This window comes from Protopterus annectens, chromosome 5.part0 (assembly GCF_019279795.1).
Source record: "Protopterus annectens isolate FY-2018-M chromosome 5.part0, PAN1.0, whole genome shotgun sequence".
Lineage (NCBI taxonomy): Eukaryota > Metazoa > Chordata > Ceratodontiformes > Protopteridae > Protopterus > Protopterus annectens.
The window spans coordinates 1,167,329,361-1,167,345,227 of NC_056735.1; the positions used below are offsets into that span (position 1 = coordinate 1,167,329,361).

Genomic DNA, 15,867 nt, shown 5'->3' on the forward strand with positions numbered 1-15,867 from the left:
AATCAGCAGCAGCTTCACCAAACAAGTGTGTATTATCAAGAGGGGTATCCATCAACTTAACCTTGACATAATAAGGAAAAGGTTAAAGCCAAGAATACCTCATCACTGACCCAAAAGCAGCAGCACTAGAAGCATCATCTGCTGCATCATAACTACACTTAATGGAATGACGAACTACCTGTAAGGAAGTGCCCAACAAAGAAAGGGCAGAAGTTGTACCCTCAGAGTCTGGAAGATCAGATTTAACTTAAACCTGGGATAGAAGAGCCAACATCTACCTGGACATATGGGTCTGATAATTAGCCCTAAAAGCCAAGGAAGCCGGTGTAAACCTTCTTACCTAGCCTTTCTAAGGTGCTGCTGTTTTTATTAGAGGGCAGTACCTTGGGCAAAGGAAACAAATTAGAGGGCTTGTCAGAGGCTACAGACACCACTGAGGGGTCAGCAGCAGGACACTTGTACAACAATTTACATTCCTCAGGCACCCTATAAAACCTATCACATTTCTTGGAAGCAGGAGGCTGAGAATTAGGAGCTTTACAGGCATTGGAAAACACATCCAACAAAGCAGCCAAAACAGGAGGGACAGCAGAAGGCTTAGGAGATTCCATCTGAAGCAACTCATAGTATCGCTTCTGAATCTCATAGACTGGAGCACAATTCCATTAAAAAAAAAACTCCATAATCCTAGAGATTGTATCCCCAAAGAAATCTCTTCAAAGGGAGTTATCAGGACGGGACTGGTAGATTCTTCTTCTTCTGACCCATAGTCCAAAGGAGAAGGAATCTGAGAAGAGTAAGCAAGGGATTCCTCATGATAACCCAACTCCACCTACGAGGAATCCTGTTCAATGGGTCTTAAGGGGAGTAGAGGACCAAGGAGGGGCTGGAACAGAAACACCCTGAGGAGGTTTCAAAGCCATCAAAGCACTAAACAAACCTTGAGTGAAGGCTGGTCATTCACTTTGTGGATCCTTAGGAGCAGAAAAAACATGTTTAGTTGTTTGTTGTTTCTTTAATGGGATGTCAGTCTTATAAAACTTGGAATGCTTTGATCCAGGATGGCATTAAATAACAGTAGTAGGGACTTTTTTGACTAAAATCTCAGGAACACCCTTAGGCCTTCTTGGTAATGATCAACCATGGTTCCCTCAGAAACTGACATCTGCAAAGCCTCCTTGGAGGTGCTTATATCTGCCAGACTCCAACCCAGTTGTGGCAGAGGAATTCAACAACAAAGCTGAGCGAACCTCTGAGCATTCTCTCACCTTGGGAGAAACGTCCAGTGGAGGCCGAACAGTGGAAGACTCCTGCCTACGCTTCTTGGTCGCTTTCTTTCCTGATGGTTGTCCCTCAAGGCAGGAAGCTCCCTCCATAGTATTTGCGAGTCCCTCCATAGTTAATTTCACGTGAAGTTTAAGTCACCGATTCTCCAGATAAAGTGCCAAAGAAGAAAGTCTACTGTGCAAAGTTTTTGATACAAAAGCCAGACATACAGAACAGGAAATATGATCGTGCAAGGTGTCAAGGCAAAACAGACCTTGTTCGTGGCAGTGTTTATGGGGAATCTGTCTCTCACACTGGCATTTACCCTTTTTGGATGACATGAAAACCCACAAGCAAAAAAAGCCAAGTAAAAAAGGAAACTCAATAGAGCACTTATCTACAATGGCTCGGTGAAACCGGCAACAGAATGTAGGCATTCGGACTACTGGCAAAGTAGTTCTGAAGATGGTACATCAGGACATCACCTTCATGCCCTACACTATGCAAGCAGCTTAAGTGTGACGTACGGTGTACCTTAAAGAAACCTAGGGCTCTGGTATACTGGCCGGATGTTGGGCTACCCTGGGCAGGGGATCGCTGATGTTATGAATACTGCAACAGTGAAATGGCATGACATCAGGCTTCCCCATCCATGTGATTCAGAATTCCTCCATAACCCAATTGAAGTGCAGCTTTAACAGGATGGAGAACAGGAAATTCATCCCTGGTTTGGCATCTATGTCTCTAATGGACACAGGCAGCCTGTAAATGGTGCATCTCCTGGGGCCCCGGCTTGAAAATATTTCACTTACCAAGCCCCTTGCTTACACTCATCAAGGGTATCAGAACTTGTCAGATTTGGGATGCATGGCTAGGCTTGCAAAGGCCTCAGTGTTTATCTTAGTACACAGCTACAAACCTATAAGATTACTTGTTCATTTCTGGCTTACATACAAGTTTAAATTAAGTTCAGTATATTTGGTTTAACATAATTCTGAAAACACATTCTTGCAATCTTGCAAATGCACAAGACTCATCACTGTATCCGATATCTATATATTTACATTCATCATCCAATACTGTACATCTGCAGATCTGAGCATTGGTTCTGGCTGTTCACACACACATCAATGACAAGTGTGTTGATATCAACAGAAAACAGAGCTGTGTGAGGTGCTCACAGTAAAAGTAAATACTCTGTATTCACTTCCTACTTTCTGGCATCAACTATTAGCTGCAGCAATCCCAATGTTATTCACTGCTCAGATCTACCCTGAAAATATCAATGCCTTTTGAAGTACTGCCAAAGCATGCAATATCAAGACTGGTCACTGGATACAGGGGCTGTATAAATAACAGATAACTCTAGCATGGGTGGTTAACATCCCAGTTTTTTTAAAGAAGAAATAACAGAAGTTAAGGAGTACATGTCTAATGTACTCAACACATTCAAAACTTACTGGAAAAAAATAATACAGTAAAACAGTAGTATACTTCTGTCCCTTCAGAAGTACAAACATGGTTACAACTGTCTCATTCTTGGGATGCAAGTACGACAAAAGGCACCTTCATACGCAGAAGCATTCTTGTACACCATCTATATAAACAAACATACATACATCATGTAATAGCAAAAAAAAAAAACACTGCCACAGAAGAAATACTGGTAAAAAACTTTAATATCTTTAGCGCCTCGGTCAAGCACAGCCTTCAAGGAGTACAGTTCATTACAACCGACCATCGCATTACATAACACCCAGATAACAAATTTATCAATTACATTTTTAATTAATACTTCCAATTGCACTCCATGTTTAACCTTTTAGGAACCAGGGTATTAAACTTTAAAATATACATAACTTCTTTACTTAAAAGGTTTTCCTTAACAGTTGACACTTCCACTACCTGCAACACTTCCTGTTCCAAAATGCAACCCCCAAGTGTTTCAGTATTACCCCCATGAAAATCTTTAAAATGCAAGCCTCTTCTGAGGTCTCCAACATGTTTCTGCAACCTAATTTTAAAAGCCCTCTGGCTTTCCCCAGTATAAAACAAACTGTTGGTGCAACGTAGAACAAAATTCTCTCAGTGTTACAATTAAAATTTTGCTTAGGACTAAAACTAATTCCATTAATTTTATTAAAGTTATGTACCACTAAATTACATACTGAACACTTACCATAATTATACATACCCAATTTAATTTTCACTGGTTCTTCAATACTAATGCTAGGGAAAACAAATTTACTATGGACTAAAAAAATATGATAAGCTGCGACCTTTCTTAAAAGAAATACTGGAATATGACAATGAAATTAACCAGATTTTATCCTTCAGTAAAAGGGGCCAATAATATTTTAACAATTTAACTATTTGAGCACTTAAAACATTATATATAGTTACAAAATAAATATCTCTAAGCATACAGCATGTCTATAGCAGGCCTCCAATCATCACAGAGAGAGAGAGAGAGAGAGAAGGCATTAATCACCTTAAACATCATTAATACTAAATCACTGATGAGGTTCAAAGACAAGCAAAACAAAAGCAGAATAAGAGGATGCTGGGTAGCTACTATTACGGAGACCAAGAAAATTATACTGATATCTTCATGACGAGTTCCGCACATATAAACCCCAGCACCAAAAGCAGTTGCTAGCACCCAGGCCCAGGACACCTTTAAGATTCATGCTGGCCCCAGGTAGCTCAGAGTAGTCCTGTGTGTATGGTGGACCTGGAGATGGACGGAGGCACCGGGGCAGCTGAAATGAAAGGGAGGGAGAAAAAAAAAACATACTATCAGTGCAGAACAGTGCATTCTAGAAAGGCAGGATAAACTGGTACTTTGAGAGAAAGGTGTTCCAAAAACCTTCAGTAAAATTCACCTGAAGAGGTGCCACACTCATTCACATCACAATGCAAATCCTTGGCATTTAAATAAAAAGTACAGTTTTGTACCTACCATAAATGTAGATGTCCGAACTGGATAGCATCTGCAGTCATAACAACTGGGTTGTCCTGTCGTCAGGCAGCCCTGCAGTCGGCCGGATTCCAAAGTCCGGGTCCGGCTTCGGCTGATGTCGCTCTCCACCCGACGTCATCTCTGTTGGTCTCCGGGTATAAAAGCATCAGCCGACGCCATTTTCCTCAGTGTTTCTTGCCCCAGATGCCAGTAGCCCTCTTGCAGGCTAAAATTTGGATAGATGCCAATGTTTCCAAATAGATATAGGTAAACACAACAATAAGCATGTATGTACATATATACAAACAAATACACCATAAAAGACTCCCCCCCAACAGCTAGCTATTAGCAGGGTAAACACCCTAGGAGTACCACAGAGGGGAAGGAGGGAGGGTAATCCTGACTGCAGATGCTATCCAGTTCGGACATCTACATTTATGGTAGGTACAAAACTGTACTATGTCCTTCATGGATGCATCTGCAGTCATAACAACTGGGTAGAATACCATAGCCAACTAGGGGAGGAGGATGAAAGTAGATTATGGTGTGTTTAGGATCCCTTGCAGTACAGCAGTGGCAAACCCTGCTCGGGATCTGGAATATAGAGGCAAATTATAATGCTTGGCAAATGTATGCACGGAGGTCCAAGTAGCCGCCTCAATAATGTCTTTGGTTGCCACTCCTCGTAAGAAGGCTGTGGTAGTGGCTGTTGCCCTTGTAGAATGAGGTCTTATGTTCTGTGGAATTGGCTTTCCATGGAAGGAGTAACAGAATCATATGCAATTTCCTATCCATTTGGAGATTGTCTGTTTGGAAATAGCTTTTCCTTCCCTTCCTGTTGCATAGGCTACAAAAAGTTGGTCAGTCTTTCTGCTATTTTTTGTTCTGTCCAAGTAGTATCGTAGCTGTCTATGTACATCCAAGGTATGCAGTATTCTTTCCCCTCTGTTTTGTGGGTTGGGAAAGAAGGTAGGTAGGTGGATTGCCTGGTTTAAAGACACTCTGGATACCACCTTTGGCATAAATGTAGGATTAGTCCTCATGGACACTCTATCTTGGTGGAAGATTAGGAAGGGTTGCACTGCCATTAAGGCCTGTAGTTCTGAAACCCTCCTTGCTGAAGTAATTGCCAGTAGGAAAGCAGTTTTCCATGACAGGTGTTGTAGGTCTGCTGTTGCTGCTGGTTCAAAGGGTGATAGTGTCAACTTTTCTAGCACAAAGTTTAAATCCCAAGCTGGTAATGGTGGTTTCCTTGGAGGTTTTACATTCTTGATTCCTCTGAGGAACTGCCTGAGCAAAGGGTGCGAAAAAACAGGTGGATCAAAGCTGTATTCTGCTGAAATAGCTGATGCATGTATCTTGATGGAGGAGTAGGACAGGCCTGAATGAAGAAGTTCGGCCAGATACTCCAGAATGTTAGGCATATCTATGTTTGACACATCTTTTCCTCTTTCCGTACTCCAAATGACAAACCTTTTCCATTTTCCAGCATAGTTCCTTCTTGTTGAAGGTCTGCGTGCTTCAAGAATAATGTCTTTAACTCTTTGGGAAAGTTCTGGATTAGCTGCTGCTATGTGATGTTCCATGCAGTCAGTTGCAACGTTTTTAGGTTTGGATGTATGATGCTGTAGTTGTTCTGAGTTAACATCAAAGGCATCAGGGGTATTGGCCACATATTGTTCCGAGACAAGCTCCTCAGTAGTGGGTACCAGTGCTGTCTTGGCCAGTTTGGAACTATCAGGATTATTCTTGGACGTTCTTCCTTGATTTTTAGTAGTACCTTGTGTATCAAGGGAAGAGGTGGGAATGCATATGCTGTTAGGCCTTTCCAGTTGAAGGAGAGCGAGTCCACTTTCCATGCTAGTGGGTGGAATGTCCTTGTGCAGAATTTTCTGAGCTGGTGATTGAGAGGTGATGCGAATAGGTCTATCTGTGGCATTCCCCATTTCTTTGAGATGGTCTTGAAGATGTCCGGGTGCAGCTTCCATTCGTGGGCATCCGAAGTGGTTCTGCTTAATATGTCTGCTAGAGTGTTGTCTTTCCCCGGTACAAATATTGCCTGTAACTGGATGTTGTAACTGAGTGCCAGGGTCCACAGCTCCAAGGTCATTCTGCATAGGGGGTATGAATGAGTGCCTCCCTGTTTGTTGATGTACCACATGACTGTGGTGTTGTCTGTCCTTATCATCAACTGGCCCTCTTTGAGAAATGGTTTGAACTTTTGGATTGCCAGTTTTACTGCCAGCATTTCTTTTAGATTGATGTGCAGGTGAAGTTGATCCTGTGTCCACAGTCCTTGCAGCGTTTGTCCAGCATGTGGGCCCCCATCCTAGGTCTGAAGCGTCTGTTGTGATGGTCTGGCTTGCTTGACATCTGCGAAAGGGTAGGCCTGGGTTTGACTGGCATGCCTGAGCCCACCATTGGAACTCCTGTTTTAAGCATGGAATTAGTGGGATTTCTGTTTCTAGACTGTGTCTGTGTTGGGACCATAAATTCTTTAGGTACCACTGTAGTTTCCTCATATGTAGTCTGGCAAATGGAACTAAGATTATGCATGATGCCATGAAGCCCAAGGCCTGCAGAACTTTTCTTGCTGTTAACTTGTTCAGTTTTGTTAGAGCCAAGAAGTAAAGAGGAAGTTCTTTTTGCTTTTCTGTAGTCAGGAATGCCATTTGTTTTACTGTGTCCAATTCCGCGCCCAGGAATGTCCTTGTTTGGGATGGTATCAGCCTTGACTTTTGTAAATTGACTGTGTATCCCAGTGCTTGTAGCAAGTAAATGACCCTTTGTAAATCTGTTGTCAGCTTGCTTATGTTGTCCCCTTGTAGCAGGCAGTCGTCCAGGTATGGGTAAATTTGAATTCCCTGTAGTCTGCAATGGGCAATTACTGATGCCAGGCATTTTGTGAATACTCTGGGCGCAGTAGATAAGCCAAAGGGCAATGCTGAGAATTGATAGTGCTCTGATCCTGCAAGAAATCTGAGGCATCTTCTGCAGATTGGTCGAATGGGGACGTGCAGGTATGCCTCCTTGAGATCTAGAGTTACCAGCCAAGACTCCTTGCCCAGCATGGGAAGAAGTTGCTGTAGGGTCAGCATTTTGAATTTTGGGACAATGATATATGTATTTAAGGTGGACAGGTCGAGAATTGTTTCTCCAACTTTTTTCCTTTCTTGGAACTAGGAATAGTCTGGAATAAAACCCCTTTCCTTGCTCTGCTGTTGGCACTCTTTCCACAGCTCTCATGTTTGTTAACTCCATTATCTGGCGTAGAGCCTCTGTTTTTTGATTTGGAGGTAGATTTGGCATTCCTCTTTTGATTGGTAAAGTGTGGAAGTGAAACCGGTAACCTTGATCTATGGTTTGTAAAATCCACTTGTCTTTTGTTATGTAGTGCCAGTTCTTTGAAAATAAGGTTAACTTTCCGCCTAGAGGAGCTGCTATTTGTTCCCTGGTAGGCGGATTTAGGGTTAAGTCACTGTGGTTGTGCTGATGTAGTGGCAGTGGCTGTGTCTGTGCCTCTGTTGTTACCTTGCCACTGTCGTCCTCTGTAGGCACCTCCTCTGGATTGGTTTCTGCCTCTGGAACGTCTATTCCTACCTCTTTGAAATTTTGTGGAGTCAGGAAAGGACCAATTTTTGGCAGGCCAGTTCCTGCTAAACCTTGGGGGTTGAACCTGCAAGAAATCTTTAACAGTTTGAACTGATTTTGCCTTTTCTTCCATTTTCTTCATAACCTGCTGGGCAGGTGTACCAAACAAGCTTGTCTTGTCCATAGGAGCATCTAGCAACTTAGCTTTAACATGATCCAGTAAAGCTTGTTCCTTTAGCCATGCATGCCTTCTTATCACTGTGCCAGTCATGGCTGATCTAAATGAAGCCTCCAGTGCATCATAGCCACATTTTAAGGAATGGTTGCTAACCTGTTGTATGTTATTTACCATCTCTAGTACATATTTCTTATCAAGAGATTCATCAGTGGTTAGTTTTTTAGTTAACTGATCAAGCATAAACTCTTGGTACTGTATCATGTGAAACTGACAGTTTAATGCTCTAGCTGAGAGAGTAGCTGAAGTGTAGACCTTTTTACCCCATCTGTCTAATGACCTTGCTTCCCTTTCAGAAGGAATAGGGTTTTTAGCTATGGTCGCTGCAACTGCCTTGGGACCCTGGGATATAGTTTCTGGGTCTGCAAGTGGGGCCTTGTAAAGGTGGTGATGAGTATCTGGCACCCTGTAAAATCTGTCTGGTTTGGCAGGGGCTGGGGGTAAAGAATCTGGAGCGGAGCAAACATCATTGAAAGCATCATCCACCACAGAGAGAACAGGAGGTATAGCTAAGGGCCTGTGCTGTGGGAGGTGCAGGAAGGTCCTAAGTCTTTTCTGGAGTCTGAAAAATCCTGTTGCTGCCATTGGAACTGTTCTCGCATGGCATGCAAGGTTTCCCCAAAGGAGAATTCTTCTGGTGGGGAAGCAGCTGGAATGGATTCTTCAGCATCAGAATCTTCAAAATTGGAGAAGGGAGCCTCTGGCTGGTCAGTTATGTCTGATTCATCAGCAGAATCATCAGAAGACACTGGCTCAGGGGGCTCTGCCCTAGGTCTCTTCTCTGGGGGCTGAGAGGCCCTGTCTGGGTGAGATTGAGATCCTCTAATTAAAGAAATTAAATCTTCTGCCAAAGTAAGCATTTGAGAACTAGAAGAGGGCCTGGAAGTGGAGGGTTTAACAGGCACTGTTTTAGTAGTCTTGGCTGCTTTAGCCCTGGCGAAGGCCTTGATGGACATGGCTGCTGGAGGCCTAGCAGCACCACGTGCTGGGGTAGAGACATCCAAGGGGATGGTGTCTGATAAGTCAACCACCGTAGTGGGTAAAATTTCTGAGGTCGATTCAAGAGTAGTAGCAGGGGCCTCAGTTGTAGGGATAGGTTCAGCTGTACTTTGATCAGTTTTCTCGGTTTCGGCCGAAACCGAGACACTCGCGGTTTGCTTAACCATGGTTTCGGCCGAAACCGCGGACCGCGAGTGTCGGTCTTTTTCTTTGCGTTTTTTGATAGATTGGGTAGTCGGAGGATCCGACGGCATAATGTACGCAAAATCAGAACCGAAAAACTGTTCTGCAAACTCCGACCGACGCCTAAGCGTTCGTCGGTTGAAAGAAGCACAGGCCGAACAGGCTGCTACGTCGTGGGCTGGGCCTAAACAAGGCAGACAGTAAGAGTGGAAATCTTTATGAGGTATTTGTTTCCCACAGGTTAAACAATTGTTAACTTTTTCTGACATCGGCTGAGGCAAGAAAGAGTCCCCAACGGGGTACTTAGCTTTAGAAGTCTTCGAAGTAGTATTCGGTAGAAGTAATCTCTGGATCCGACCGACCGGCACTTGCGAACAGCTTCTGCTTCGGGTGCCACGCGGCAAGAAAGACTGAGGAAAATGGCGTCGGCTGATGCTTTTATACCCGGAGACCAACAGAGATGACGTTGGGTGGAGAGCGACATCAGCCGAAGCCGGACCCGGACTTTGGAATCCGGCCGACTGCAGGGCTGCCTGACGACAGGACAACCCAGTTGTTATGACTGCAGATGCATCCATGAAGGACATCTCCTTAATGCGAATAGTTCATCATCTGTCAAAAAATAAACACCACATTGGGAGATAATAGCAAAATAACTACATCAAAACATTAACTTCAAGGTGATGACTGAGAGGGGAGGGATGCAAAACCTAACTGCTGATGCATTTCCTGAAGATGCAAATATCACTGAAGATGCAAATATCACAGCTGTCTCAGCTAGGAAAGAATAAGAACTGACTGGGCTTTTCTTTCATTTTTCCTTTACTAGACTTCTTTGAACAAAAAGAAATGAAGGGCAAGTGTACAAAAAACATCTTCAGGTTTGTCAAAGAGCACCCTGGACTAATAATAAACTGAGGATGCCATGCACTTTTTGATCTCTGTAAGGCTAAGAAAACGAGTGTAGTGAACTCCTGTGATCCACATAAAGGTTCCACATTACATTGTCAACTAAAGCGGGGGCGTAGCTTGAATGGCAAGCTGAAAGCAGCAGAGTTCTTGAGATCTGCAGCCTTCATTTTTTCCTGATAAGATTCTTTTTATTTAATTTCACCAACAAAGACCAGAAACTACTAAAATCAGATTCTGGAAGATGTAAGCTACAAGTCAGATTCTGGAAGATGTATGCTACAAGTTGGTGCAATTTCTAAGCTAAAATTTACATATTTTCCTGTCAAACTTTCGAATAGAAGGGACACAAACCACATTCACAAAGGAAGATGAGCAGCTCCAAATTTTCTCAGCAATAAACTCCAGTGACGAAATACAGGCAATCCTTATTACAGTTCAAGACTGGGTAGGTAAAATAGACAAATTAAACTTAAAAGTGGACAATATAAAAGCAGATTCCACCAAACAAATAACCATATTAAATGAAGTACTTAAACAACAAACTGCCTAGATTGCTGCTTTGGAAGATTCTGTAACAGATCTAGACTACAGTTAACAGAATGAGAGAAAAACATTGACTTTCACCAGACTAAATGAAAAGATAGATGACATTGAGAATAGAACATAAGAATCTATGGCATCCCGCAGCAGATGGAAGGGGACAATATGATTAATTTCCTGACTTCTTGGATTGCTAAAATCCTAAACCTACCCGAAGCACTATCCTTCGGATAGAAAAAGCACAGGTTTTTAACTACAACTTCAGTATCCAGTAAAAACAGCCGTACAAGATCTATTATTGTAAGATTTATCTCTAATCAAGACAAAGACCTTGTTTTAAGAAAGTACAGTTGTGTACACTTACCATAAAATTTAGATGTTCGAGTGTATTCACTGTTGCAGTCATCACATTTGGGTTATCTGCCTGCAGGTAGCCCTCAGCCAGCCTGAATACCAGAGTATCTGGATTCTGCATCGGATACCATCACTTCTTCCATGGTGTCAGGTCGTCAGGGGTATAAAACATGCAGCTGACGCCATTACATCAGTTTTTTTTGCCCCAGATGTCAGGTGCCCCCACAATAGGAAGCAATTATATGGAATGGTACACCCCCATCAAAAAGCAAATGCACATGGGAAAAAAAAAAAAAAATATATATATATATATATATATATATATATATATATATATATATATATATATATATATAATGTGTGTATGTATATACCAAACAAGAAGGAAAGGTAGAGCCAAGACAAGTCAGGGGGCTGGAGGGAGGGTAACCAGGACTGCAACAGTGAATACACTCGAGCATCTACATTTATAGTAAGTGTACACAACTGTACTATGTTCTTCATGTCTCACTGTTGCAGTTATCACATTTGGGTTGATTCCCAAAGCTAAGGAAGGGAGGAGGTAGTTGAAGAGCATTAGGGCCAGCTATTAAGCCCGGCAAGACTGTTGTGGCAAATCCAGCTCTGGATTTAGAAAAGATAGGCAGATGGTAATGCTTGGTGGAGGTATGTACAGAGCTCCAGGTAGCAGCTTCCAGGATGTCCCTGGTAGGGACTCCCTCTGAGAAATGCTACAGAGGTAGGTGCAGCCCTGGTGGAATGTGATCTCATCTCCCCTGTGGGGTAGGTTTTCCATGGTGCTTGTAGCAGAAATGAATGCAATGGGCTATCCATTTGGAAATGGTTTGCTTTGAAATGGCCTTCCCCCTGCAGCAAAGCCAAATAGCAGTTGGTCAGATTTTATGAGAGGCTTAGTTCTATCCAAATAGAATCTAAGTTGTCTGTGCACGTCCAGAGAGTGCAGTATCCATTCCCCCTTTGTTTTGTGGATCAGGGAAAAAAGTAGGCAAATGAATGGACTGGTTTAGGGCCACACTAGACACCACACTGGGAAAAGGAAGGATTAGTCCTGAGGGAAACCTTGACCGCACGGAAGATAATGAAGGGTACACCACTGCCATGAGGGCCTGTAATTCAGACATTCTTCTTGCTGAAGTGATGGCTAGATGTAAGGCTGTTTTCCAAAAAAGGAATTTAAACTCAGCTGCTGCTGCAGCTGGCTCAAAGGGGGGGGGGTGAGCTTTTCCAATACAAAGTTAAGGTACCAGGCTGGTGTGGGAGCTCTCCTGAGGGGGAGGCTTTAATTTTTGGCCCCTCTAAGGAATTGTTTTAGCAAGGGGTGGGCTCAGTATTATAATGTGCTGAAATGGCAGAGGCATGAATCTTAATTGACGAGAAGGCCCTTGTGGAGCATTTCTGTTAAGTACTCTATGAGGTAAACTGGGCACCGTTGTGCCCATCCCCTGAGCCTGGCTCCGGGAACAGTATATTTTACACTTTTCAGCATAGGATTTTCGGGTACTAGGCCTCCTTGCCTCCAGAATAATATCCCGCACCTGCTTACTGAGAGATGCTAGAGGAGAGCTCACGGAATTAGCCAAGCTGCCGAGGGTGCAGAATCTGGCTCGCCTGCTGGGACAGCAGGGAAGGGGTCTGTGGCAGGTGCCATGGTTGTAGCAGTGTCAGACTGCACAAGAGTGGGTACCAGTGCTGGCATGGCCAGTCTGGTGCAATCAGTATTGTCCTTGGCTTGTCCTGTTTGATCTTTAGTAGAACCTTCGAGAGGAGAGGCAGAGGGAGTAAGGCATAAACCGAGAGGCTTTCCCAGGTAAAGGACAGGGCATCTACTTTCCAAGCTTGACTGTGGAGAGTTCTGGTGCAGAATTTGTTCAATTGGTAGTTCTGAGGGAAGGCAAACAGGTCTACCTCTGGGGTCCCCCCATTTATTCCTCAAGAGGTTGAATATTTTGGGTTCTAGTTTCCATTCATGCGGGTCCATGAGATTTCTGCTTAAGTAGTCTGCCAGTGAATTTAGTTTGCCTGGCAGGAATTGAGCTTGTAGGTGCACTTGGTAGCTCAAGGCTGTGCTCCACAGAGCCATGGCTAGTCTGCAGAGAGGGTAGGAGTGGGGTCCCCCCTGCTTGTTTATGTACCACATAACTGTGGTGTTGTCTGTCTTTACCAATAGTTGTCCTGGAAGAATAAGGTCTTTGAAGGCTGTCAGAGCATTTTGTACAGCTAACATTTCTTTTTGATTGATATGCAGGTGCATCTGTCTCGGGTTCCATTTGCCCTGAAGGCACTGCTCTGTCATGTGAGCATCCCATGCATAATCTGATGCGTCTGTTGTTAGGGTTTGGGCGGTAGGGTTTAGAGTGAAAGGGAGCTCCTTGTTGTGGTAGCAGGCATCTGCCTACCAAAGGAACTCTGTCCTTACAAAAGGAATGACAGGAATCATTGTTTTTAGGTCCTGAGAATGTTGACACCATAGACCTTTTAGATACCATTGGAGTTTCCTCATATGCAGTCTTTCATATGGAATTCGCAGAATGCAAGAGGCTATGAACCCCAAAGCTTGCAGTATTTTCCTTGCAGACAGCTGGGTTTTTGTGGCCAATAGTTTGAAGTAGGTTGCCAAATAAACTTGTTTCTCCGGAGTGAGGAATGCCATCTGGGAAGTTGTGTTCAAGCTTGCGCCCAGGAATACAACCTGTTGGCAGGGTACTAGGTGAGATTTATTTTCATTGATGGTGTACCCCAGTGAGGTTAGAATTTTATTTACAAAAATGCCAGGTGTTGTAATAGTAAGTCCTGGCTTTCTGCCTGAATCAGACAATTGTCCAAGTATGGGTAAATTTGAATATTTCTCTGCCTGCAAAATGCAATAGCTGGAGCTAGACACTTTGTGAACACCCTGGGTGCAGTAGATAAGCCAAAGGGAAGTGCAGAGGACTGGAAGTGCAAGGAGTCCACCCTAAAATGTAGGTATTGTCTGCAGGATTCTCTTATTGGGATGTGAAGGTAAGCTTCCTTTAAGTCTAGGGTTGCTAGCCAGGCATCCTTGGCTAGCATAGGAAGAAGCTGTTAGAGAGTTAGCATTTTGAATTTTGGAAACACCAGAAAAGTGTTGAGAATAGAGGTCCAGGATAGGATGCCAGAAGTTTTCTTTTCTGGGTACCAAAAAAAGTCTTGAATAAAAATGTCCCCTTAGATCTGCGAGGACAGGTTGAATAGCCCTGATACTGAGAAGCGAAAAAACCTGCTGTTGGGCCTCCAACCATTTGGGATTGGTAGTGTGTGGAAGTGGAATCTGTATCCTCAGAAAACTATGTTTAAAACCCATTTGTCCTGGGTAATGAGTTCCCAGTTTTTTTGCATGCAGGGCTAGCTTTCCTCCTAAGGGAGCAAGTAGTTGAGCAGGGCTTGGAAGGGTTAAGATTAAGTCATTGTGCCATTTTTCCATGGGGGGGGTGGCTTACTACTCCCTGCTTTGGAAGTGGGAGCCCCCCTACTCCTTAGATCTGTGCATAGCCTGAGACTGAAGTCTTGGTGGTCTGCTGTTCCTGGGTTTGGACTGAGAAGGCCTGGAAGGGACTGGTAAGGACCAGTTCTTTGAAGGCCAATGCCTACTGAATCTGGGAGGCTGTACTTGTAGAAAATCTTTAACAGTTTGCATAGATTTAGCTTTTTCCACCATCCTTTTGAGGACTTCCTCTGCTTTGTTGCCAAAAAGGCGGTCTTGGTTTAAGGGTGCATCCAGTAATTTAGCTTTAACATGATCTGGCAAGTTTTGTTCCTTAAGCCAAGCATGTTTTCTAAGTACAGACCCAGGGACAGCAGCCCTGCAAGATGCTTCTAAAGCATCAAAACCACATTGCAAAGTATGTTTACCAACTTGTTCTGCAGAATGCATTAAATCTTGCAAGTCTTTGTGTTCAGCACAGTCAGGAATCAACATCCTTTTCTGTTTAAGTTGTCCCATAATATGTTGTTGATACTTTAACATATGAAACTGGCAATTTAAAGCCCTAATGGCCAAAGCAGCAGAAGTGTATACCTTCTTACCCCATCTGTCTAAGGCTCTAGAATCTCTATCAGAAAGGGTAGGATTTTTGGCAGCAGTAGCCTTAATGCCTTTTGGTCCTTGGGAAATGGTCTCTGGATCCGCAGTACGATTCTTGAAGAGGAACTTGTGAGAGTCGGGTACTCTAATACCAGTCAGGTTTTCTGGGAGCTGGAAGTAAAGTGTCTGGGGTAAGGCCAGATTCCAAGAAAACATTATCTACAATAGCCAGAACAGGAGGAATAACTAGAGGCCTGTGTTGAGGCAGGAGTAAGAAAGTACAGTTTTGTACCTACCATAAATGTAGATGTCCGATAGGCATGCATCTGCAGTCCTTACAAATGGGTTGTCCTGTCGTCAGGCAGCCCTTCGGTCGGCCGGATTCCAAAGTCTGGGTCTGGCCTCGGCTGGTGTCGCACTTCACCCGACGTCATAGCTGCAGTTCTTCAGGTATAAAGGCATCAGTCGACGCCATTTTCCTCAGTGTTTCTTGCCCCAGATGCCAGGCGCCCTCTAGGAAGGCTAAATTTGGATAAATGAAAATGGTTCCAAATAGTAGACAGCAAACAAAAATAAGCATGTATGTACATATATACAAACAAATACACCATAATAGATTCCCCCAGCTAGCTACAAGATGGGCAAATACCCTAGGAGTACCACAGAGGGGAAGGAGGGTGGGTAATCCTGACTGCAGATGCATGCCTATCGGACATCTACATTTATGGTAGGTACAAAACTGTACTATGTCCTTCAAGGATG

General features: G+C 43.6%; 1 protein-coding gene across 2 annotated transcripts in view; it reads right to left on the reverse strand.

Moving 5' to 3' along the window:
- The window catches only part of CWF19L1 (CWF19 like cell cycle control factor 1), a 633,757-nt gene that overhangs the window by 75,079 nt on the left and 542,811 nt on the right, over positions 1-15,867 (reverse strand). The window contains exon 13 of one of the 2 annotated variants that reach the window (XM_044071016.1): positions 2,928-4,028. The exons of the other annotated variant lie outside the window; for it this stretch is intronic. Within the exon in view, the coding sequence (XP_043926951.1) occupies positions 3,876-4,028 (153 nt within the window). The 3' untranslated portion in view covers positions 2,928-3,875. Of the gene's footprint in view, positions 1-2,927; positions 4,029-15,867 lie in introns of those variants that run through there. 2 annotated transcript variants of the gene reach the window in all.